General features: G+C 44.8%; 2 protein-coding genes and 1 long non-coding RNA gene across 4 annotated transcripts; all 3 read left to right on the top strand.

Annotated features, from left to right (window-relative positions):
• Positions 1-1,372: 1,372 nt before the first annotated feature.
• pofut1 (protein O-fucosyltransferase 1) lies at positions 1,373-7,007 on the top strand. 2 transcript variants are annotated; one of them, XM_060056078.1, is made up of 8 exons: positions 1,434-1,568; positions 1,845-1,905; positions 2,033-2,154; positions 3,336-3,518; positions 3,674-3,786; positions 3,970-4,162; positions 4,453-4,695; positions 5,918-7,007. In XM_060056078.1, exons 1-8 carry the CDS (start codon positions 1,545-1,547, stop codon positions 6,110-6,112), a joined length of 1,134 nt encoding a protein of 377 aa, XP_059912061.1. In that variant the 5' UTR covers positions 1,434-1,544; the 3' UTR covers positions 6,113-7,007. The 2 variants fall into 2 exon arrangements, with proteins under 2 accessions (XP_059912052.1, XP_059912061.1); XM_060056069.1 differs by lacking the exon at positions 1,845-1,905 and having other exon boundaries at positions 1,373-1,568.
• LOC132461417 (uncharacterized) lies at positions 4,702-5,494 on the top strand. The gene is made up of 2 exons (XR_009526615.1): positions 4,702-5,022; positions 5,076-5,494. It is a non-coding gene; the product is annotated as an uncharacterized LOC132461417 (long non-coding RNA).
• A 346-nt stretch (positions 7,008-7,353) lies between the features above and the next one.
• kif3b (kinesin family member 3B) lies at positions 7,354-22,596 on the top strand. Its single transcript, XM_060055502.1, has 9 exons — positions 7,354-7,473; positions 8,164-9,687; positions 10,277-10,378; positions 10,524-10,646; positions 10,948-11,066; positions 15,315-15,431; positions 16,032-16,137; positions 17,621-17,841; positions 21,844-22,596. Exons 2-9 carry the CDS (start codon positions 8,254-8,256, stop codon positions 21,947-21,949), a joined length of 2,328 nt encoding a protein of 775 aa, XP_059911485.1. The 5' UTR covers positions 7,354-7,473; positions 8,164-8,253; the 3' UTR covers positions 21,950-22,596.
• The last annotated feature ends 446 nt before the right edge of the window (positions 22,597-23,042 follow it).

Genomic DNA, 23,042 nt, shown 5'->3' with positions numbered 1-23,042 from the left:
AATGACAAGAAAGTCATCAAAGGAATGGTATTGAGATCCTTCCCTTCAAATACGGTCCACTGGTGAGTCCAGGAATGAGGTACGAGAGCTCTTTTTCGGCTGGGCCTGGGAGCTTTGTGATTAGTGGTGGTATCAGGTGGTAGACAGCCTGCTTCTTTTTGATAAGGCCAATGGGTGGAACAGTCCCATTCATGTCCACGTCATCGATGCGGTGGCCCAAGGGGGGTTCCTAATGTAGGACAACAAGTTGGTTTGGAGAAAATAATATCTATAAATTTTGTTTTTATATGTTCTGGTCGTATTAGTTTCCCGTTTGAGCGAGGAGGTGAAGATAGATTAAAGTTTTCCAGGGTGATATAATGTGTATGGATAGTTATTGACTATACCTTATTTCCTCTCAGACGTGAGCCACAGTCGGAGCATGAGCGTTGTCATTATTCAAATAAGAATGATGAGTCAAGGTAGAGAAGAAGTTGGATTACAAATACAAAATGTTCGTTGAAATGTTTCAGGGAGCTTAATAGGATCATACTTAATAATATTGATTGTACCGGTGACATAAACTGAGCTCCTTTACTCAATTTTCTATTATGTTTCTACTATCTTAAGAGAGAGAGATGGAGAGAGATGTGCACTGTACGATATTAAAGAAATGATGTCACCCCATTTCCAAACATTGCTCTGCTCATACTCAGTGCAGTGAGATTGTTTGGGCCCAGTCAGCATTTTGGCCACCAATAACAACCCTAATGGCCGATGTCTGGAATCTCTGCTCCTTGTTTCTTCAGGGTCTTTATCATTAGATAATACACTGATTCGAATCATTTGATTTGAAGAAAAGATATGGAAAGATCTAAATGGTAAATATTTTTCTGAACTTTTTCTGAACGCTAAATGCCCAGATGAAGAACACTGTTCATATGAGTAGGTCGAAATAACTAAACAAAAGTACCAAACATTGTGCTGATCCCAAAATGTGTGTAACATAAATCCAGCTTTGAATTTTGTGAGTTGTGGTATGCAACAAAATATAATAATATACTTGGCCTTTAATAAAATCCATAGTTCTATCTCTCGAATTGATCGACTTCAATTTGTGTCCGCATAAGAAGCATTCAGTCAGGGCAAATCTAGTCGAAAACTTTACACTGTATTTCTGGATTAATAATTATATTTCATATATTGATATAGCCTGTTGGATTAATAATTATTTTTCATAGATTGATATAGCCTGTTGGCCACTAATAACTATATTTGATATATTGATATAGCCTGTTGGATTAATAATAATATTTAATATATTGAAACAGCCTTTTTTGATTCATAATTATGTTTCATATATTGATATAGCCTGCAAATGCAATAGACAAATGCAGCAGTCGGGCAGACCAACGCGGGCGGTGCATTCTGGGTAGTCTGATAAATCACAATGGCGGAGTATCAACAAGGCTCACAGAACATCCTCTTCGCATGGTTCCTTTTAGCACTTATTCAACAAGTATGCCTAAATGTGGCAGAGGACCTGACCTGGGACCATAACGGCTATGTGTTGTACTGTCCGTGCATGGGTAAATCCGTTTTGCATGTTCTTAAGTGTCCCTTTCTGGGTGTAACGTGACATTCTCGCATGGTATAAATCGAAGTAATCTAACATCTAAAGTGTTTATCAAGTTTATAAGGAGACTCCTCTGTCGCTTTGTGTCATCTTCATTGCATGAAAAGCAATCAACGAAGAAATCCTGTTGTGTAATTCTTCTTACAATGCGTCCACCACACGGCTCCACTGTGTTGTATGTACTTTTCCTGTTGATAAACTGAACTTTAAGACTAGACTTTTCCTTCAGTTGTGTCGTCACGGACCTCCCGGACTGCACATGTACAACTATATGCATCAGGACTGCAAATGTACAACAATATGCATCAGGACTGCCCATGTACAACAATATGCATCAGGACTGCACATGTAAAACAATATGCATCAGTGTATGGGTTTGTTTGAATATTGGCTCATTTGAGTTCTATTTCTCCGCAGGTCGCTTCGGGAACCAGGCTGATCACCTGCTGGGCTCTCTGGCGTTCGCCAAAATGTTAAACCGCACCCTGGCAGTGCCTCCATGGATCGTGTACCGCCACCACGCACCCCCTTACGTTAACGTAGGCACCACACTCCCCCTTACCTTAATGTAGGCAACACGCACCCCCTTACCTTTATGTAGGCACCACTCTTGGTCAGGTTTGGTCACTGAATGTGGGTCAGTGATATATCATGGAAGCATCATGGATGCTTCACTAATACTACTAACTCATATGATTTGACTTCAATAGATGGTAGCTCTGTTATTCGCAATCAGTATTTTTTTGTCAATAGTTTATAGTTATTTTATACATGTTTATTTTGAAATGATATACGTCAAGAAGATGTACCCTATATCAGTTGCAATTTTTGACACATCTTTTGATCACTAACTTCAGAACTCTTAAGTATACATCTTCATCTGTGTGTCTCTTCTCGGCCATTAGACATTCATCATACGAAACGATGAGTCCTAAACGGGAGGAGGGGGGGCTCGTGTGATTGGCTCCAGTAAAAGGGGATCTGATACAGAAAGAAATATATTGCTCTTCTCCAGCCCCTGTTGCAGAGCAAATTCAAATCGCCGGCAGAACGGTCTGGGGGTACCCAGTCTAACACCGTAATCTATCTAAACTATAACCGCATTTCACATTAATCGCATTGCATTTGCTGCTTTACCAACGTTGTCTATGCTGACTTAGGGTGCGGGATGTTCAATATCAATAAGGTTGAGTTCATAAGGCTAACATTATCTCTTTTGAGTCAACAATAATTTTGGGCAGGTGTGTTTGAGCACAGTATATCATGCTAAACATTGGTAAACTCCAGATGTCGCCGACCGTCTTCTCTGTGCCAAATATCCCGCTGCTTCGGGTTTTCCTTTGTAGGCGCGTTGAGAGGAGGAGCGGGCGAATCCGTGTGCATGTATCAGTGATACTTGGGTTGATATAATAAGTGGCATTGTACCCGCGCACCATTGGCATGTATGCGCGCTTGTCTCTGCGTGCGTGCGTGTGTGAACGAGAACGGCATGGAGAAAGAGTGCTTTGCGGAGATGAATGAAGGGAACGATATTTATCTTGCAAAATCGCGTAAAAAAATTAATAAATAAAAGCAGAATCAATTTGTGGTGCTCAGTGTTGTTTCTGTGGCTGTGCCACACATTGGTCTATGTATGAGAAACACTGTCGTTCTATTCTTCATACAACAGGAGTCTGTCGTTCTGTTCCTCATACAACATGAGTCTGTGTCGTTCTGCTAGGTCCATGAACCCTACAGCCAGTTCTTCCAGCTGGAAGCCCTCTCTGCATACCACCGTGTGGTCAGTCTAGAGGCTTTCATGCAGCATTTAGCTCCTCAACACTGGCCACGGGGCCGGAGAAACGCCTACTGCTTTGAAACGGCTGCACAAAGGAGTTCAGACAAGAAATCCTGCCCCATGAAGGTGAGACTTGAACAAATGGTTGTATAATTGATAACTGGTGAGTTAGTGATGACTTATAGTGGACTTTGGAACTCCCCCTCCTGGTGGCTGAATGACAAACTGCCATATCTTTAGGAAAAATGGTCTGTAACTTTTATTTATGGTCTTTTTTGCAGGACGGGAACCCGTTTGGTCCATTCTGGGACCATGTCGGAGTGGACTTTGACAAATCCATATTGTTTGGTGGCATTGCGTTCAGTGCATATCATCAACCTCAATGGATTAAGAAGTGCGTTTTCGATTGAGCTTGCCTATCATTCTCACACTATAAAATAAACCACGCGCAGTGTAGCGTTTGATTTCCGTTGTGTCGGTAGGACTTCTTTGAATAATTTAGAAGGACTACTCTTGTTATTTCTTCAAACATTTTCTCTCCGCTTGTCTCCCCGACTCCTCCTCCTGGCCTGAGTAGGTACCCTTCCTCAGAGCACCCGGTGCTGGCCCTTCCGGGGGCCCCTGCTCAGTTCCCGGTGCTGGAGGAGCACGTGTGGCTCCAGCGCTACCTGGTGTGGTCTGACGGCATGTCCGCAGACGGGGAGCGGCTCATCGCTGCCCATCTGGACCGCCCGTACGTCGGCATTCATCTGAGGATCGGCATTGACTGGGTGAGACCAACTAGCTCAGCGCTAACTAGTGCTGGAACAAGTATTCCCAATCATATGTTTTATCGGGTCATACATCGATTATAATGTTGATCCTCAAGGAATTGCTTTAGGCTTTTATCATGTTATAAAAAATACATACACATTTTCTAGATTTCAGAGTCCAAGTATGTGATTGGTTATTATACTCATCATCCAATAAATAGAAAAGGACCATGTTACGTCATTTTATTAACATTTGTTAAGTTATTCAAACATCTCCTCCTCAATTCGTCCATGAATCTTTATTGCAGCAAAATGCTTGCAAAATGCTGGAGAAGGGGGATGCTGGCCCCCACTTCATGGCGTCCCCCCAGTGTGTGGGCTACAGCCGGCAGAACGCCCTGCCTCTCACCTTGACCATGTGCCTCCCAAACCTGACGGAGATCCAGAGAGCCGTGAAGCTCTGGGTGGGGAAGACCTCTGCCCGCTCCGTCTACATCGCCACCGACTCAGAGTCCTACAGCAAGGACCTCGAAAAGCTACTGGAGAAGAAGGTGAATCCACTGTGCCACTATTCCGTTACGTTTCGTATGTACGTTCAGTGTTTCCCATACATAGACCAACGGATTCGCCCGCTCCTCTCAACGCGCCTACAAAGGAAAACCCGAAGCAGCGGATATTTGAGATTAATGTGAAATGCGGTTATAGTTTATTTATATTATGGTGTCAGACCCCAAGCCCGTTCTGCCGGCGATTTGAATTCGCTCTGAAGCAGGGACTGGAGATCGGGAAGTGGGCCGGTCCACTTTGAAATGTATTTTGTGCGCGATTACGCGAATGAGCAAACGCAAAATGTAAAGGTGTATAGAATTGAGATAAAGGTGTATAGAGCAGTAGAGCAATAGGTGTATAGAGCAGTAGGTGTTATTGAAAGGTGTATAGAGCAGTAGAATTGGGTTCCTTACACTTCAAGCCGATTTGAATGATTTTCATCCTGTCCACTAGTTTTGATTATTAGCTAAGAATCTGGTGCAGAACCAATTATTATATAGGGATCCAGGCAAATGGATCTTGGTCTGTCTACCTGTTAAGTTCCATATAGGTGAGGTAAAGGTCAGGTTTCAGGGTAATCTGACCAACCTACTCAACTTTAACCTAATGCCCACCAACCTAGTGCTTAGAGCCAATATGTCAGCTGGATTAATCAAGCCAACTGCTAGACGGAGACGGCCACAAGTGTGTGACTCGTATTCTTTATAGTAGGCAAGGCAACTTTATTTATATAGCACTTTTCATACACAAGGCAGACTCAAAGTGCTTCACATATAAACATTGTTATACAATAAAATAAAATAATAGATAAGTAAAAGAAAACATATGCAAAGAAATTAGTAAAATAGAAAGTGCAATGTATTTAAGATCAGATCAACAGTCTCTCGGGTATCCGCGTCGGGACTCCAACCCGACCTAAAAGGAACTTGGTACTTTCTTTGGGACTCCAACCCGGATTCTAGTAACCCTTATCCTTTCTCTCTGGTATCAGATCTTTTTTTTTTTTTTGTAACTGGCAAGTCATTCTAAAATTTTGTTTGATAAACCTGAAATGCCAAACACTTTTTTCATTCATAGCCTTGATAAACGCGAGCCATATGCACATCGACCATATCCCTAAAAAAATAAGTTTGAGTGACACTATTGTTCAGACCAAATCTGCCAAACTGAAAAAGCCCTTAATATAATTCCTATTGGTACTAACTGCTGTCCGGCTTGTTGCAGGTGAAGGTGGTGACTCTCCAGCCAGAGCTGGCCCAAACGGACCTCTACATCTTGGGCCAGGCGGACCACTTCATTGGAAACTGTGTCTCCTCTTTCTCTGCCTTTGTGAAGAGACAGCGTGACGTCCATGGCCAGCCGTCCTCCTTCTTTGGCATGGACCAACCTGGGAAAGTCAACAAGAAGGAGGAGCTATGAAAATTAAAAATGTATTGATGATTTAAGTGACCAATGAGGACAGGTTATGATGCGTTTGTTGGGGAAAGGGTTTTTGTTATCAGTCGGACAGTGCGGGTAAACATGTGGCTTGTTGAAAATGGCGAGGACTGCACTGCCATCGAGAGTCATTTAGTTTACCTTGCTTGGATGTCACCAGACACCTGAAAAATGTTGCTTTCTATTGCACTTCAGTTAAGAAGTGGTATCCTCATATTCAGGTATACATAGTTGGCTTTTTTTAATGTAAAGTTTTTCAAAAAATGTTTTGCATTACTGTAATTTATTTCGTTTTTAGCTGAGTTTACTTTACCAACTGTCTGAAAGACTGGTTGTGTGTCTCACTATTGCAAGACACTTTTGACATACAATGCACTTTTGGTGGACATTCCAGCTGATTTCTATGCATTAGATGCATACCATCACAACTAGCACAAACTGTTGCACACTACAACTACATTCTGCCAATTACTGGTCTTCTTAGGGTTTATATCACTACAATAGTCAGTGTTACTATGTAAATGCTATGAATAATAGTAAATGTCGTAGCCACTCTCCCCAAGACCTTTTGCTCTTCCAACCTTCCTAGAATTATATATTTTTGAAGAGGCCCTTTCAAAGTTCTAATGTTGCCCACAGTGCTTATAGAAGGTTTTCCCTTACAAGATTAAGGTTGGGCGCAACGTCAGGAATAGGCAGTGCCATTTCAACAGATTTTTACTTTTAGATTGGGGGGTACTGCAATTGAACTTGACGTTTCTCACTTTATCGCCTAAATGGAATCTGATGAACCTGTTTTAGTTGTAATTTTTTTTTTGTACAAAAAATCAATCACCTTGAATAAATTGTTAAATAAAAACTGGATTTGTAAACTGGAGCATGACGTTTCTTTCCATTTTTAATATAGCCTATGCTGCAGAATTTAAGCTGATCCAATCAGCTGATGAGCCAGTCAGGAGAGCTTACTTCGGGTTGCCAGATTCGACGGGACGCGATTGTATCGGAAGTACTTGACCTTCTTTTATATTACTGCATGAATGTTTGTTCGTGGTATTTCTCTAATCTACACTATATAGAGAGAGAAAAAGAGTATGCAATATCCAATTCAGTAAACTTGTCCCAGCTCAAATTAATGTATGTTTCTAAGATGCTTTCGGGGGATAGAGATATTGAAACCTGGCATTTCCATCATTGTTGCCAGATTGGGCCCGATTTCTCGCCCACTCTTCTTGGCAGGTTGGGCGGAGAATCTGGCCCACTCTGGCAACACTGATCTCCATCCTGGTTCTCAAGGATGAACCGCTAATGGCTGCGGAGCTGAGGACTGCTAAGGCTGGCTACTGGTAATCTACAACCCACTGGTTACTCGTTGCCGGTCTTTTGTATATGTATATTGCATTGTTATCGTTATATCCACTTTGTTCTTTTCGTTATTTTTGTAAGTAGATTTACCTTAACGCTTACTAGATGAGCAACACGACCTGTCGGCAGGGTGTCTGTTTGCCGTTGCTAGGCCAGCTGGATGATTAATTAACTCAAGTATCGCTAGTGTGTGTGTGTGTGTGAGTGTGTGTGTGTCTGTGTGTGTCTGTGTGTGTGTGTGTGTGTGTGTGTGTGTGCGTGTGTGTGCGTGAGGGGTAAACGTTACTGGGAGTTGACGTGTGTGTGTTGGTAAACGTTACTGGGAGTTGACGTGTGTGTGTGTGTGTGTGTGTGTGTGTGTGTGTGTGTGTTGGTAAACGTTACTGGGAGTTGACGTGTGTGTGTGTTGGTAAACGTTACTTGGAGTTGACGTGTGTTTGATGGTAAACGTTACTGGGAGTTAACGTGTGTGATGGTTTACGATAACTTAAACTGGTGGTTGTGGCTACCAGTAAAACAACACCATCACGCATTAACACTACCTGGTCGTGTCAAGTTTGGCAATCTATACCAAACACTGTTTCGATGACACCTATTGCTAAGTATTTATTTGTATAATATGCCTGCATTTTAAACAGGTACACTGATACTGCCCTTGTGTGTTTTGTCAGAGATATCCCGGTCGAGCCATCCGCCCCTCATTGAAGTGTAACTGAAGCTGCTCTTGATTGTAGTGGGGATACGGAGGGCTCCTCCTCACCATGTCGAAGAGCAAGAGCCCCGAGTCGGTGAAGGTGGTTGTCCGCTGTCGGCCCATGAACGAGAAGGAACGGGCAACCAAGTTTGAGAGGGTCGTCACTGTGGATGTTAAACTTGGCCAAATTATTGTCAGGAATCCCAGATTGGCCTCAGCCCACGAACACCCCAAGGTCTTTACCTTTGACTCGGTCTATGATTCAAACTCCAAACAGATAGATCTCTATGATGAAACCTTCAGGCAGCTGGTGGATTCAGTTCTACTGGGGTTCAATGGAACAATCTTTGCCTATGGGCAGACTGGCACAGGTAAGACCTACACTATGGAGGGGGTTAGAAATGACCCTGAGAGGAGGGGGGTTATCCCCAATTCCTTTGAACACATCTTCACACACATATCACGCTCCCAGAACCAACAATACCTAGTGAGAGCTTCCTATCTTGAGATCTACCAAGAGGAGATAAGAGACTTGATTTCCAAGGACCAGTCGCATCGTCTTGAGCTGAAGGAGAGGCCCGACACTGGTGTGTATGTCAAAGACCTCTCATCGTTTGTTACCAAGAGCGCCGCGGAGATCGAGCGCGTCATGATCCTGGGGAACCAGAACCGGTCAGTCGGGTCTACCAACATGAACGAACACAGCTCGCGCTCCCACGCCATCTTCGTCATCACGGTCGAGTGCAGTGAGCTGGGCGTGGACGGAGAGAACCACATCCGGGTGGGCAAGCTGAACCTGGTGGATCTGGCAGGCAGCGAGAGGCAGGCCAAGACGGGCGCCCAGGGGGAGAGGCTGAAGGAGGCCACCAAGATCAACCTGTCCCTCTCGGCGCTGGGGAACGTGATCTCGGCGCTGGTGGACGGCCGGAGCTCCCACATCCCTTACCGCGACTCCAAGCTCACCCGCCTGCTGCAGGACTCCCTCGGGGGCAACGCCCGCACCGTGATGGTGGCCAACATCGGGCCGGCGTGCTACAACGTGGAGGAGACGCTGACCACGCTGCGCTACTCCAACCGGGCCAAGAACATCCGGAACAAGCCCCGCATCAACGAGGACCCCAAGGACGCGCTGCTCCGGGAGTTCCAGGAGCAGATCGCCCGGCTGAAGGAGCAGCTGGAGAGGCGCACGGGGAAGAGGAAGAAGAAGAGGCGGCCCAGGAGGAGGGCCGGGGAGGGCGGTCACGAGGGAGACCTGGAGGACGGAGAGACGGACGATGAGGAGGAGGAGGAGGAGGAGGAGGAGGGAGAGGGAGAGGGTGGCGACCAGGGGGACTACTGGCGGGAGCAGCAGGAGAAACTGGAGGGCGAGAGGAAGGCCATCATGGAGGACCACAGCCTCGTGGCCGAGGAGAAACTGCGGCTGCTCAAGGAGAAGGAGAAGAAGATGGAGGACTTGAAGAAGGAGAAGGAGGTTGGGGAGATGCTGTCCGCCAAGGTCAAGGTAAAGGCAGAAGGAGCATACGAGTCCTGTCTAAGACTACCGGGACATTCCCTGTGTCTTGTCTGAAATGGTTCTGTTGACGGCTACGTCTCAATGAGTAGGGAATACCTTGCTGAACAGAATATAGTAAGAAGTTCCAACGATAATGTCTCTAGTGTGTCTGTACTATCTCACACTAGTAGTCCCTACTACTGTAGTAGTATTCTTTGAAGAAGGGAGCAGATCACTAGAGTCAAGAAGGACGTATATTTGGTTTCAGTGGGTGAGGTTTGTTATGTATAATTATACAGAGCCAAGGCCACAGAGCCCTTTGCATGTACTTCGTTATAGGCTTGCTAGTAAAGCAGAACAAGTTAGGGCCTGGACATTGGTTCCTCTGCAGGCTAATGTAATGTGTGTGTGTGTGTGTGTGTGTGTGTGTTCGTGTGCGCGCGCGTGCCTGTCCATGCACTGACCTTCGGGTCTTACTTCCTGTGATCCATGTTTTATTTTTGTTATTGGAACTAAGCAAGATAGCATGAACTAGTTGAGCAGAGGGGATGCCCTTGGCTTCCTTGTATGTAACGGTGTGCTCTAATCCACCCTTCAGGCCATGGAGAGTAAACTCCTGGTGGGGGGTAAGAACATTGTGGATCACACCAACGAACAGCAGAGGATCTTGGAGCAGAAGAGACATGAGATCGCTGAACAGGTTAAAAAGTTACACTCGTTACTCGTACTACACCCGCTTTGGTTTCAAAGGCTCAATCATTTATAAAAAATGTCTTTTGCTATCGTCAAATGATGAGATGTGTGTGTTTGATTCTATGTGTGTGTGTGTGTTGGTGTGTGTGTAGAAACGGCGGGAGCGGGAGATGCAACAGCAGGTGGAGAATCGTGATGAGGAGACCCTGGAGCTAAAAGAGACGTACAGCTCTCTGCAGCAAGAAGTGGACATCAAAACCAAGAAGCTCAAGAAGGTAGCGCATCTCTTACCCCTGAACCCAAACCATTACTGGTTTCAATCGACAGTTTTAAGTTTTTTTTATCGTTCAATGTCCCATAGTTGTAGCTTTTGCGATACAGATTGCTGTTTCAACGTAACCCGTTTGCTGAATCCAGGCTCAGTTTGGGCCATAAAGCCTAAGTTTAGGCCACATTTGAGAAAATAGGTTTACCTCGTTTATATTGTTTTAGCAATTGAACGTGCTTGATGAGGAATAGTGTTAAGACAACCCAGTCGTTGTACCTCATTAATGTATGCCTGTGGTCCCCCCCCAGTTGTTTGCTAAGCTGCAGGCGGTGAAGGCCGAGATCCAGGACGTACAGGAGGCTCACATCAAGGAGCGGCAGGACCTGGAGCAGAGCCAGAACGAGCTGACCAGGGAACTCAAGCTCAAGTAAGGGAAGGGGCGTGGTCTTTCATTGTAGGCAGGAGAGGGCCGACAATGCAGCAGATCGATAGAATAACTCCTCTCTGAGCTGATCTCATCCCTTGTGTTCCCGTCGGACGTTGTTCCTGTCATTACTGATTCTGTAGGAGGCCTTTCTGTTGAGCCAACTCAATGGCCATTGTTTTCAAAATGTAGTTGGCTATTTACTCACAGTATTGGCCCCTTTTGCTACGCTGAACCTATAGTGATAATAATGCGTGTGCAATAGTCTTATGATGAAAGTGTGAATGCTAACACATAACCAGTGCATGGTGGCTCCCTTCATGGCTGGATTCCTTCCACATTAATGTGACAGCCATTGTCAGCATACCCCAGTTAGACTGCACTTGCAGTGCCGAGAACTTCTCAGCCTGAATTAATCTGGTCCTCTATGATTCCCTTTTGTGGGACAATGAAGGGCAACGCTCTGTGTTACCAAGACAACAAAGACACAGATGCATCTAATATGTACACTTGTTCATCTGTTGTCTTTCATTAATCTCTAAATAACAGGTGGATCCATTCAAGGTGATCGGTTATAGGGTAATCAGTCAGTCTAATGGCGCTTGTCATCATTAATCGTTTCTGTAGAACCTTGTTAAACAGTGGTAACGGTGCATGTTTCTGTGATCAAATCTGCTCCCTCCTACAACTCCCATTTCAATTTTCTGTTCATCTTCAGTCACAACACGACACGAGTGTTGGAGGTCACATTGCATCACCTGGGGCCCTTTAACAAACTTAGTCTCTTTGGTTAGTCCTAATCAGAATGAGGTGGATACCACATGAGTTTCTGGTTTAGTTCGGTGGTGATTCCCAGCGCAGCGCCAGAACAAATGCCAAAAACCAGTTGTGATGCTGGGGTGTCAAATTGAGGCGCAACACAAGCGTCATTGACCAGCGGCCAAACGGCCATTCAGTTAACTATTCAGCCCTAGATTCTACTCGTCTCAGCAGCTGGACACATTTTGTTTACCTTTGTTGGCAGTGGTTTATCGTGCGCACCGATGACTTTTTTATAATTTTTGTTTAAATACATGACGGGGCCCAGCACGTTTCAAAGTGCAGAATGTGTGCTCATTCGGGGAGCATTTTTCTTAAAGGTCCCATGACATGAAAATCTCAATTTATGAGGTTTTCTAACATAAATATGAGTTCCCCTAGCCTGCCTATGGTCCCCCAGTGGCTAAAACTTGCGTTTGGTGTAAAACGAGCACTAGCTGTTCTGCTCGCCTTTGAAAAAACGGAGGCTCAAGTGCGCTGATTTGGAAATCTGTGCTCATGACGTCATGAGGAATCTCAGCTCCTCCCCTTACTCTGCCTGGCCCGCCCAGAGACGTTGGCCCGCCAATGAGACTCGACCGTGCGAGCGGTGTGTGTGTGTGTGTGTGTGTGTGTGTGTGTGTGTGTGTGTGTGTGTGTGTGTGTGTGTGTGTGTGTGTGTGTGTGTGTGTGTGTGTGTGTGTGTGTGTGTGTGTGTGTGTGTGTGTGTGTGTGTGTGTGTGTGTGTGTGTGTACACACACTGTAACGCAAGTGTTTCTTGTCGGTTCTTTGACGTGTCTTGTATTTCCACAACGAGACTGTCGTGGGGGTTATCTAAGCCATGGTTGAGAAGGAATTGGGGGAAAGGAACTTTGGTTTGACTCGCTGAAGTACATGAACTGCGACATGCCGCCGGTTGCCGCGAGGCACCATCGCCCGGCAGCGGGCAGCCGGCCGCAGGCAGCGCGCGGTTCAGTCGACTTCAGGTTGATGTGGAAGAACCAGAGACGTCGCAGAACCCGACAAAGTCGTTTGTGATTCATAATATCGTCTGGAGGCGCACACAATATGTTAATATGATATAGATATCTATGTATTATATGATATTATTTAGATATAGAGCTCCAGGACTGTAACGCAAGTGTTGTACACTTCCTTGTTATTTGGATAACCGTTCTGCTGTTGGTGTGATGGCGCATAACACGTCTGGTATTTCTACAACGAGACTCGTATTGGGGGTTATCTCAGCCAAGGTTGAGAATGAATTGGGGGGAAGGAACTTTGGCTTTGACTCCCTCAAGAACATGAACCACGACATGGAGGAGAAAGGGATTGTTGGCGGCGAATGTCTCCCGCTTGAGCCCCGCTGAGGGACCACCGCGGAGGCGGAGGTGCATAAGCGCTGCCCGGTAAAGATCCCTTTCTCCTCCTTGTCGTGGTTCATGTTCTTGAGGGAGTCAAAGCCAAAGTTCCTTCCCCCAATTCATTCTCAACCTTGGCTGAGATAACCCCCAATACGAGTCTCGTTGTAGAAATACCAGATACAAGAGTCCGACGTCACACCAACAGCAGAACGGTTATCCAAATAACAAGGAAGTGTACAACACTTGCGTTACAGTCCTGGAGCTCTATATCTAAATAATATCATATACATAGATATCTATATCATATAACATATTGTGTGCGCCTCCAGACGATATTATGAATCACAAACGACTTTGTCGGGTTCTGCGACGTCTCTGGTTCTTCCACTTTCACATCAACCTGAAGTCGACTGAACCGCGCGCTGCCTGGTGCCGGCTGCCCGCTGCCGGGCGATGGTGCCTCGCGGCAACCGGCGGCATGTCGCAGTTCATGTACTTCAGTGAGTCAAATCAAAGTTCCTTTCCCCCAATTCCTTCTCAACCATGGCTCAGATAACCCCCACGACAGTCTCGTTGTGGAAATACAAGACACGTCAAAGAACCGACAAGAAACACTTGCGTTACAGTGTGTGTATTCACATTGATGTGGACGTTGAAGAACCAGGAACGTCGGAGAACCCAACGCGGTCGTTTGAGATTCATAATATCGGCTCACACAGCTTTTGGCCGTGATAATATATATTATATGATATAGATATCTGTGTAGGCTATATGATAATATTTAGATATAGAGCTCCAGGACTCCCGTGTGTTCTAGAATATTTACAGAACACGGCTAAAGGCTGTGTGCGGCTCGCCATTGCGATACATCCACTGTAAACAGAGCGCATGGTGGCTGCAAGCTGCTCAGGGCCACACCCCCACCCTCCTCCTTGACACGCCCACCGAAACAGCGCATTTGGGGGAAGCTCAATGTGCGACTGGCTCGGAGTGGCTGTAACTCTGCACCACGGCTGAATTTAGGGAACGTCTTTGAATACTGTGTTAGTTGCCCACTAATACCTATATTAAAGAATACATAAAATAGCATGTCATGGGACCTTTAACATAAATACTTGTGCCCTGTTCAACATAACGGCATCGAACAAACGAATAGGCACAAAGATTTGCCTCATGGTCTGAAAAAGCACATGGGTATTTGGACCAGTCCATTGACACTGACTGAAGGAGAGGGCTGGAGCTAGCCGGCTAAATAGTCTGACAGTAAATACATGAAGGATAAACAGGGCTACAGGTATCATAGAGGCGGTACCAACAGTACTCTATTATTAACACTAAAGGCATGCAAATGGAGCATTTCTAAAAACACGTGATGGGTTGTAACGTTAGTTCAGGAGAACTCTTTAAGAAATTGATTGAGCTTGGATGCAAGATAATCAATGTTCACCTGTTTGAACCGCCACGAAACCCCAGGTTGCACCCCGACACATTCCTGCTGTCGGGAGTAAAGCACCCCTCGAGGGAATTCATTAAACGTCCGCTCTGTAGCCGTTTGGCTGCTCCCTTCCCGCTACACCGGGCTGATTACGACACAGCGGCAACACATCAGCCACGTTATGACGGACAGAAATCCACCGAGTGCAACGCTTGTTTTAAAATGGTGTTTTCCATGAAGACTCCTCAGAGTTCAGTCTGTTCGCCACGTAGTTCACGTAGATCGCATTGATGTTTGTTGAATTGTATTACAAATTCGGTTTCTACTTTACTGAGATCAAGTGACACTATTGGTAGCAGAATGCATTAAAACAAAGCTCTCTGGTTTCGCTGGACCCACCCGGCAAAGTGGCAGAAGTAACAGGATACAGCACAAAAATGAGATTATGTTAGGGAAAATATGTAGGACTGACTTGTGAAAGCAAAAGAGTGGAATTGTGGGTAAGAGCTGCCGGACTGGAATGAAGGCAGGAAGTTGAAAAGGAAGCTTGTGAAACACAACGTGACATGTATGCCGTTTCTCTCCTCCGTCTTTGACATCGGTGGTCATTTTGACCTTTTTTCTGAGAGTGTGCTGTTCTTCTGTCTTTGCAGGCATCTGATCATTGAAAACTTCATCCCCATGGAGGAGAAGAACAAGATAGTAAGCAGAGCCTTCTTTGACGAGGAGGACGACCACTGGAAAGTGAAGGCCATCACACGGCTAGAGGAGTAAGGAACCTGAACCCAGCCTCCTGGCAGAAGGCCTTTCACCTTCAATGCCTGTGTAATGTAATGTCAAGATAGCTACATGTTTTTGTCTCGAGTTGATATTGTAAATGTTGCATTGGTGGGCCCGTGGTACTGTAGGGCGACCAACTGATAATGCACTGGGTGGTATACTCTGAAACATGCCATGTGCTCAGGCAGAACTAAAGCTAGAACTGCTGTGTTCTAGCTTTATTCACTCTTAGCAAGAATTATCCAAATCGATTATTTCACTTGCACAACAATCTCACAGTCACAGGTGTTATTTTTTTTTTGGTTCAAAGAACTATTCAGAAAAAAACACCAAACTAGGCCTGGTGATGAAGAGGTTAATGAGTCTTTCTTTTATTAACTGATCACATTGTGTACTGCAGTTGCCTGGGGCCCTTCATCTATCAATTTTTCAGAAATGACTTTCACCTGAGCTTAAATGACCATCTCTCTGAATGAGTTACTGTGAATCGGCTCTATGTACTTTTTTATAGATTTTACTCAACTGCTGTGAATGATTTGAGATAATAATGCGTGATCGAGATGAATCTGATTTGAGAACGTATGTCCCAGCAACCACCAGATGATGTGCAGGCCTGTGTCGGCGGTGGGCTACAGGAGACCTCTTAGCCAGTACGCCCGTGTTGCCATGGTGATGAGGTCTGAGGCCCGGTACAAGGTGAGCCCCATCAGTCTCCCCACGCATCTATTCTTTTAAATATAAAAATACATTGCATTTTAAATAAAATGCAACAGCAGAAACATCCAATTAGTTATCCTATATCCTTATCCTAATATCCTAATTACTTTTCTACTGTGAACAATGAAAATCACTGTTGGAGAAACAGGCGCCGGTGGCTTTGGACGCAGTACTCTACAGTCCTTTGACTGTCGGTGTGTAGTGAACTTACTGTTATCCAGACCGCAGAAGCAGCGTCTATAACACCAACCCCCCCAAACAATTAGCCCGCATGGCAATCCTTCCTAGCAATAAGGGTTTCCGTGGCCTCTGGGTCAAAGCTTGAGCGAGCCTCAAAGTAATTTGAATTTGATCTTCATTATACACACATTTCTTTGATCAGGTGCATTACGACCCCAGGTAAATCCAGGGGGCTGAAGAGTAACAATATCAATGAACCCGGAGGAAAGAAAGAGAGGGGAACTGGGGTCAGGAAAGATTAGGTGTAGAGCGGGCAAATACTCATGTGGTAGAAGTACTATTGACAACAGCATTCTAAGGGTATATGGACCGATAGAATATGGGGGGGCCAGAGACACAAACTGTACAGTTCTGATGGGGCATTCTGTAGGGTCATAAGGTTATCAGTCCCCTGGTCACTAGGGTCATAAGGTCAACAGTCCCCTGGTCATAAGGTCAACAGTCCCCTGGTCACTGTGGGGTCATAAGGTCAACAGTCCCCTGGTCACTGGGGTCATTAGGTCAACAGTCCCCTGGTCACTAGGGTCATTAGGTCAACAGTCCCCTGGTCACTAGGGTCATAAGGTTAACGGCCCCCTGGTCACTGTGTTTCTGTAGGGTCATAAGGTTAACATCCCCCTGGTCACTGTGTTTCTGTAGGGTCATAAGGTCAACAGTCCCCTGGTCACTGTGGGGTCATAAGGTTAACAGCCCCCTGGTCACTGTGGGGTCATAAGGTCAACAGCCCCATGGTCACTGTGTTTCTGTAGGGTCATAAGGTTAACAGCCCCCTGGTCAATGTGTTTCTGTAGGGTCATAAGGTCAACAGTCCCCTGGTCACTGTGGGGTCATAAGGTTAACAGCCCCCTGGTCACTGGGGTCATAAGGTCAACAGCCCCATGGTCACTGTGTTTCTATAGGGTCATAAGGTTAACAGCCCCCTGTTCACTGTGTTTCTGTAGGGTCATAAGGTCAACAGTCCCCTGGTCACTGTAGGGTCATAAGGTCAACAGTCCCCTGGTCACTGTGGGGTCATAAGGTCAACAGCCCCCTGGTCACTGTAGGGTCATAAGGTTAACAGTCCCCTGGTCACTGTAGGGTCATAAGGTCAACAGTCCCCTGGTCACTGTGGGGTCATAAGGTCAACAGCCCCCTGGTCACTGTAGGGTCATAAGGTTAACAGTCCCCTGGTCACTGTGGGGTCATAAGGTCAACAGCCCCCTGGTCACTGTGTTTCTGGTAGGCTGAGAACCTCCTGAAGCTGGAGATGGACCTGCCTGAGCGGACCACCAGGGACTACGAGGAGCCGGCCATCGCCCCCAACGTGGCGGCGGCCCTGGAGGCGGCCCTCCGAGACGAGGACGAGATCCAGGTGGACGCCTCGGGCTTCCACAGCAGCCTGGGGCTGACGGGGGGGGCCAGTCCCGCCAGCGCCGGAGGCAGCCTCAGGAAGCCCAAGTCAGGGTAAGACTGGTCGACCCCTCTTTCCTGGTTCATTGCTTTATACCCTTCTTCTTCATTTGAAATGGCAGCCACACAGTATAAGAGTGTCCACGTTTAAGGAAAACAAAAATAGATTTTGGCCTCTCTTGCTCTTTGAGTGCAGAATGAACAGTTATGATACTGTCTTTCTTTTATTGTGGAAATAATTTATTCCCGTTGTCTTTTGAAAATGTCAAAAATATGAATTTACTAAATCACACCCAGCTTACAATTTGCATGTACATTCAATAAAGGAACTGATATCATCACCTGCTGTCGATAGGTTGAAAACAATACAAGCTGCCTTTGGTTGAGGAAAGGAATGGGGGATAAAAGTAGAATGTGCCCATCTGTGACTCTTAAAGAAGAATGTCTGTACCCAATGAACCATCTTAGGAAGTAGGGGACGAATGTGGACACACACTTTGAGAGGAGGCCAGTAGCGAGATTGCTCCAGCCGTAATCCTTTTTGGGCGATTGCGCCCAATCATTGTACGTCCTCTAAAAGGGCTTCACCACTGACGGGCTCAGATGGTATTCTACCATAATGGAAGAGAAATACAACTGGTTTCTGTACCTTCAGCTTGATCTGGTCAGTTTGTTATCCTGTCCAACAAAGTCTCGCTCAGAAGGAGGACTTCTCATCGAGCGAGTCTTAATTCTAATACAGTTAATGTTCCTTTTTGGCAAATGGAATTCATGTGGTATTTATTTATTTAGTTTACAGGCCCTATCAGTTCCATGATTTGTAATTATTTTAAACGCTGAGAGAAGCTGTTGTCTTGTGTGCTTTGTTGTCTGTTTCCATGAACGCTAGCCAGGTTAGCTCCTTGGCTACCTGTTCAACATCATAGCAATTCCTTCTTCTCACACATATCTGACACATCTGACAGCAGCGTACGCAGACACAAACACAAACATTAGTGTGATTTGTAAAAGTAACTGTTGAGTAATCATTTATACTCTTCCCAAATTAACTGACTACTCTTGACCTCTTGAGGTTGGTTCATCTACGTGTGACTACAGCAATGCTTTCTCAAAGGTTCACAGAATAATTTGAACCTCAATTCTCTGTTGATTCTCATCTGCTGTGTTTTTATTGAATAAGGAGGATCGTTGAGGATTTGCAAAGCTTTGAAAGTGACATTGACGATGCACTGGTTGAAAAACTCAATCAATTGAGAACATCCAGAACAACTGGCATTCATAACAAAAAGAAACAATGAATTGATAAAACTGATTGAAAATATTTCCAATGTTGAACTGGTTAAATCCGAAGTGGAAAATGATTTTGAAAAGCTGTGTGGAATTGCAGGAATTCAATGAATCTGTAAAAGCTTTATTTTCGGCTGAGGATGCAGAAAAGGAGCAAATGAATGGTGCAAACCCAAAATGACTGAATTTGAATGAATGAATTTTCTGAATTTGTTGAAGCTACAAAATGGATCAAAGGGGTTACAAATAAGCAGAGTGAAATTTATGCTGATGAATGCAATGATGATGACCCTCAAGACAGTGTTTCCAACATAAAAAGTGCTCACAAAAATCGCTCACAAAAATCAACAAGATCTGGCCGCTCCTCTAAATATTCTGTCTTATCTAGCAGGCTCAAATTGGAAAGCAAAAGAGTGGAATTGAGGGTAAGAGCTGCCGGACTGGAATGAAGGCAAGAACTTGAAAAGGAAGAAGAGCTCCTCAAAGCCAGGAAAGAGAATTTAGATTTGGAAACTGAGATTGCAGCTAATGCTGCTAAGTTGAACATCATCAATGAGTATGAAGACTCGTACATTGCTCAGCCTCAGTCAATGGACATGGTGAATGAATATTTGGAAGGAACACTTTTGATGAAGATGCAAGTGTATATGCACAAAAATAAATGGAAAAATAAAGTGCAAATTCTAATTTACGAGTGCATGTGGAACAGAGTGGGTGCTGTATGTAGGAAAACAGCAAAGTTAAATTCTAATGAAGAAACTGTTAAGGCTGTCAACAGACCTCTGCAAGACATAACTCCTCCCATAACACAGCCACAGAAAGACATGAGAGCTGTTGCTTATTTAAAGGCTGAACATATCATCCAACCTATACCATGTGACCCGATCAAGCCCCAAGACAAGCAGATATTTTCTATCCAAGGACATATGGACCTCAACAATCTGGAAAACGTCATGCAAAAACAAAATATGATTATGGAAGCTCTAGTGAAACAACAGAGCCTGTCTTTGTTACTACCACCACTTGTTACCACCACTTTGTTACCACAGCACACCTGTGTTCAAAGGAGATCCATTGGATTATCCGTTTTTCATAAGGGCCTTTGAGCACGGAATTGAAGACAGTAAAGACAGACTCTACTTTCTAGAGTAGTTTACAACTGGCCAACCAAGAGAGCTTGTGCGAAGTTGTCAATATATGCAACCGGACAAAGGATCGGCAGAGGCCAAGAGGTTGTTGAAAAAACACTTTGGAGATGACTACAGGATTGCTACAGCCTACATCGATAAAGCGCTCAGCTGGCCATCCATTAAAGTGAAAGACCCTGAAGCTTTAAAGGGATTTTCTGTGTTTCTCAGTGGTTGTTTAAATGCTATGGATACAATGGAGGAAATGGATCATGCCACCAATATGAAGGCCGTCTTGGCAAAGCTTCCCCACAGGATAAAAGAAAAGTGGAGGGTAAAGGCCTGTGACTTGGACGACCGGGATGGTAGGAGAGCAAATTTTGCAGATTTGGTGCAGTTTGTGGATATACGGTCCAGAATTTTGTCTCATCCATGTTCGGAAACTTAAAGGAGAAATCCGGTGTAAAATGGATTTGGGATATGTTTGGTTTGATAACGAGTTGGAATGCTCGTTTTGGAGCAAAAAAGTGAATATAGACTCATTCTTATGTTGGCTGTTTTTAGCCGATTCTACCAAACGCTATAAACTTGGAACGATGGGGGCATGTGTTATGGTAGAAACTAAATCGCTATTTTAAACCACTTAAAAGGCTAGAAGTAGCCCGACACTTCTTTGGTAGTATAATAAGGGTCTTAAAATAGAAAACAAGGCATTGATAACTTTGTAAGTGTACAGATTGTTTATTAAAAAGGACATTTTATACACACAATACCATCAGTAGTTCACCCGTCGACGCCATCTTGTTTTTAAGACTCGATAAGTAGATTGGTGAACACGGAGCTTGCGTGTTGTTGACGGATGGCACAATCTCTGTGTTCGTCAATCGACTTATCGAGTCTTAAAAACAAGATGGCGTCGCAGCAATATCAACTTGAGTGCTGCAGTTGCATTTTCGAAGACGTTGAAAGATGGAGGATTGTTCCTTACAAGGGTTTTGTCGGAATAAAAAACAAATGGTCAGCAAAATAAAGAATATGTTGGTGTTTTTGCACTTGTAAATAGTTAATTGCATTTGTAGCCTACACTCACACGTGAACTCATTCTTGCATGTGATTGTCTTCATTAAAAAATATATACTAGAAATTGGTGCGTTATCATAGTGTGTGTGTGTGTGTGTGTGTGTGTGTGTGTGTTCCATATTGTTATTCATTTCTAAAGTTCAAGGTTGTCCCTTCATGAAATGCATCTCTTTATTGTTTGTGAGCAAAAGAGGCTCATGAACTATGCTTTATGTTTGACGCAATTGGCTTTGTACAAAAGTTTTCGGAAAGAAGAAAATATCAAATCTCGTCATATTGTATTTGGCCATATCGTCCACCCCTACGAACAATGTGAAATGAGGTATTGAGCAATTTGCTTCCCGTCTAGGGCATTGTTTGTCTGCATTAGCCCTCTCCTCATTGGAGACTATGGCGCTATGTGGACACGGGCCCTAGTTCATGTTTGGATGGCCTTGACTGAAAAGCCCTCACTGTTTATATCACACTTATATTAGAACTTGCACTAAGGCGAGAGTATCCAGACCTTGAACGATTAGGTGGTCCTTGGACAAACTATTTAACAATTGTTCTCTTTCTGCAGCCGATCGAAAACGGGCAAGAAGTCGAGCGCCCCGACGTCTCCGTTCAGCCCGTCCAGCCCGGCGTCTCCTCTGTACCCCCAGTCCCGCGGCCTGGTGCCCAAATGACCCCTCCACTAGTGGCACCAACCCCACCGCCTGGAGGGAACGGGGGATGGGATCTGGGTCGGGCTGGTGTTTTATCTGGAATACCATTATAATCTTTATTCCCTGAAGACAAGAAAAGAGTGTTGGTTCTGATAACCAAAGATTTCTTGAACATTTAACACAAAAAACATGCTGCTGTTGTTTTTACCGAACCCTCCAAAGTCCCTCCACTGATGGTTCTCTGGTTGTCTGGAGATGGCTTAACCCTCCTGAGTTACTTATTGGATGCATGCTCTGGCAATGCACTTCCTCAACTTTATAAAACTCAACCACACTGGCATAGTTCTACTCTGATATGGGACAGAATGCCACAAGTCTTGTTTCAATATTTAAATGTGTGTGTGTCTGTGTGTGTGTGTGCGTGTACGTACCTGAATGTTGAACTTCATAGGTTTGCATCATATTGCGCTGTTCTCGTTACATGTTTTGTAGTGGGGAAATGTGTCTATTTGTGTTTTTCTTTCTGCTGAAGCACTATGTGTAACGAGGGCAAATGGCCAACTTGGTCAAGTGGCTGTAATTGCTAAGGTGCTGGAAAATGCTAGAGGGGGTTACTTCAAGAGAGTGCAGCACATACACTACATGTTTGTGTATTGTTCTTGGAGCAGTTCCAAACAAAGTGAATACATTTGCAAAGCTCCTCACCTGGAACGGGCCACAGAAACATCAGGGTTACAAGGTGCCTTAACCCTCGTCCTTAATCTCTGAGCCGCAATTGTGCACTCTTACATGTCTGCCAAGTGTATATATTTTTTTTTTTTATAGTCCTTCAGTTGGAGATATTGCCATTTCCAGATCCCGTAAATTCCACTACATGAGTGCACACCCTGCCTGGTGGAGAATAGATGCTTATTTAGGATATTTGGAACATCTGATTAGTCTCTGAACTGTACTTGTACCATCTGCCCTGTTAAGCACAGACCATGGCAGCAAAAGGACCTCTAAAAGGTACCCAAGAAATGCTTCCTGCCTGACTTCCAGGGCAAAGAACCACTCCTCTCTCTGACAACCGGTTACCTACTGGAGAGGAAATCCACTTTTTTAAAAGAAGAAA

This window comes from Gadus macrocephalus, chromosome 1 (genome assembly GCF_031168955.1).
Source record: "Gadus macrocephalus chromosome 1, ASM3116895v1".
NCBI classification, from domain to species: domain Eukaryota; kingdom Metazoa; phylum Chordata; class Actinopteri; order Gadiformes; family Gadidae; genus Gadus; species Gadus macrocephalus.
The sequence above is the reverse complement of the archived record's forward strand: the minus strand, read 5'-3'. Positions and strand labels throughout refer to the sequence as shown.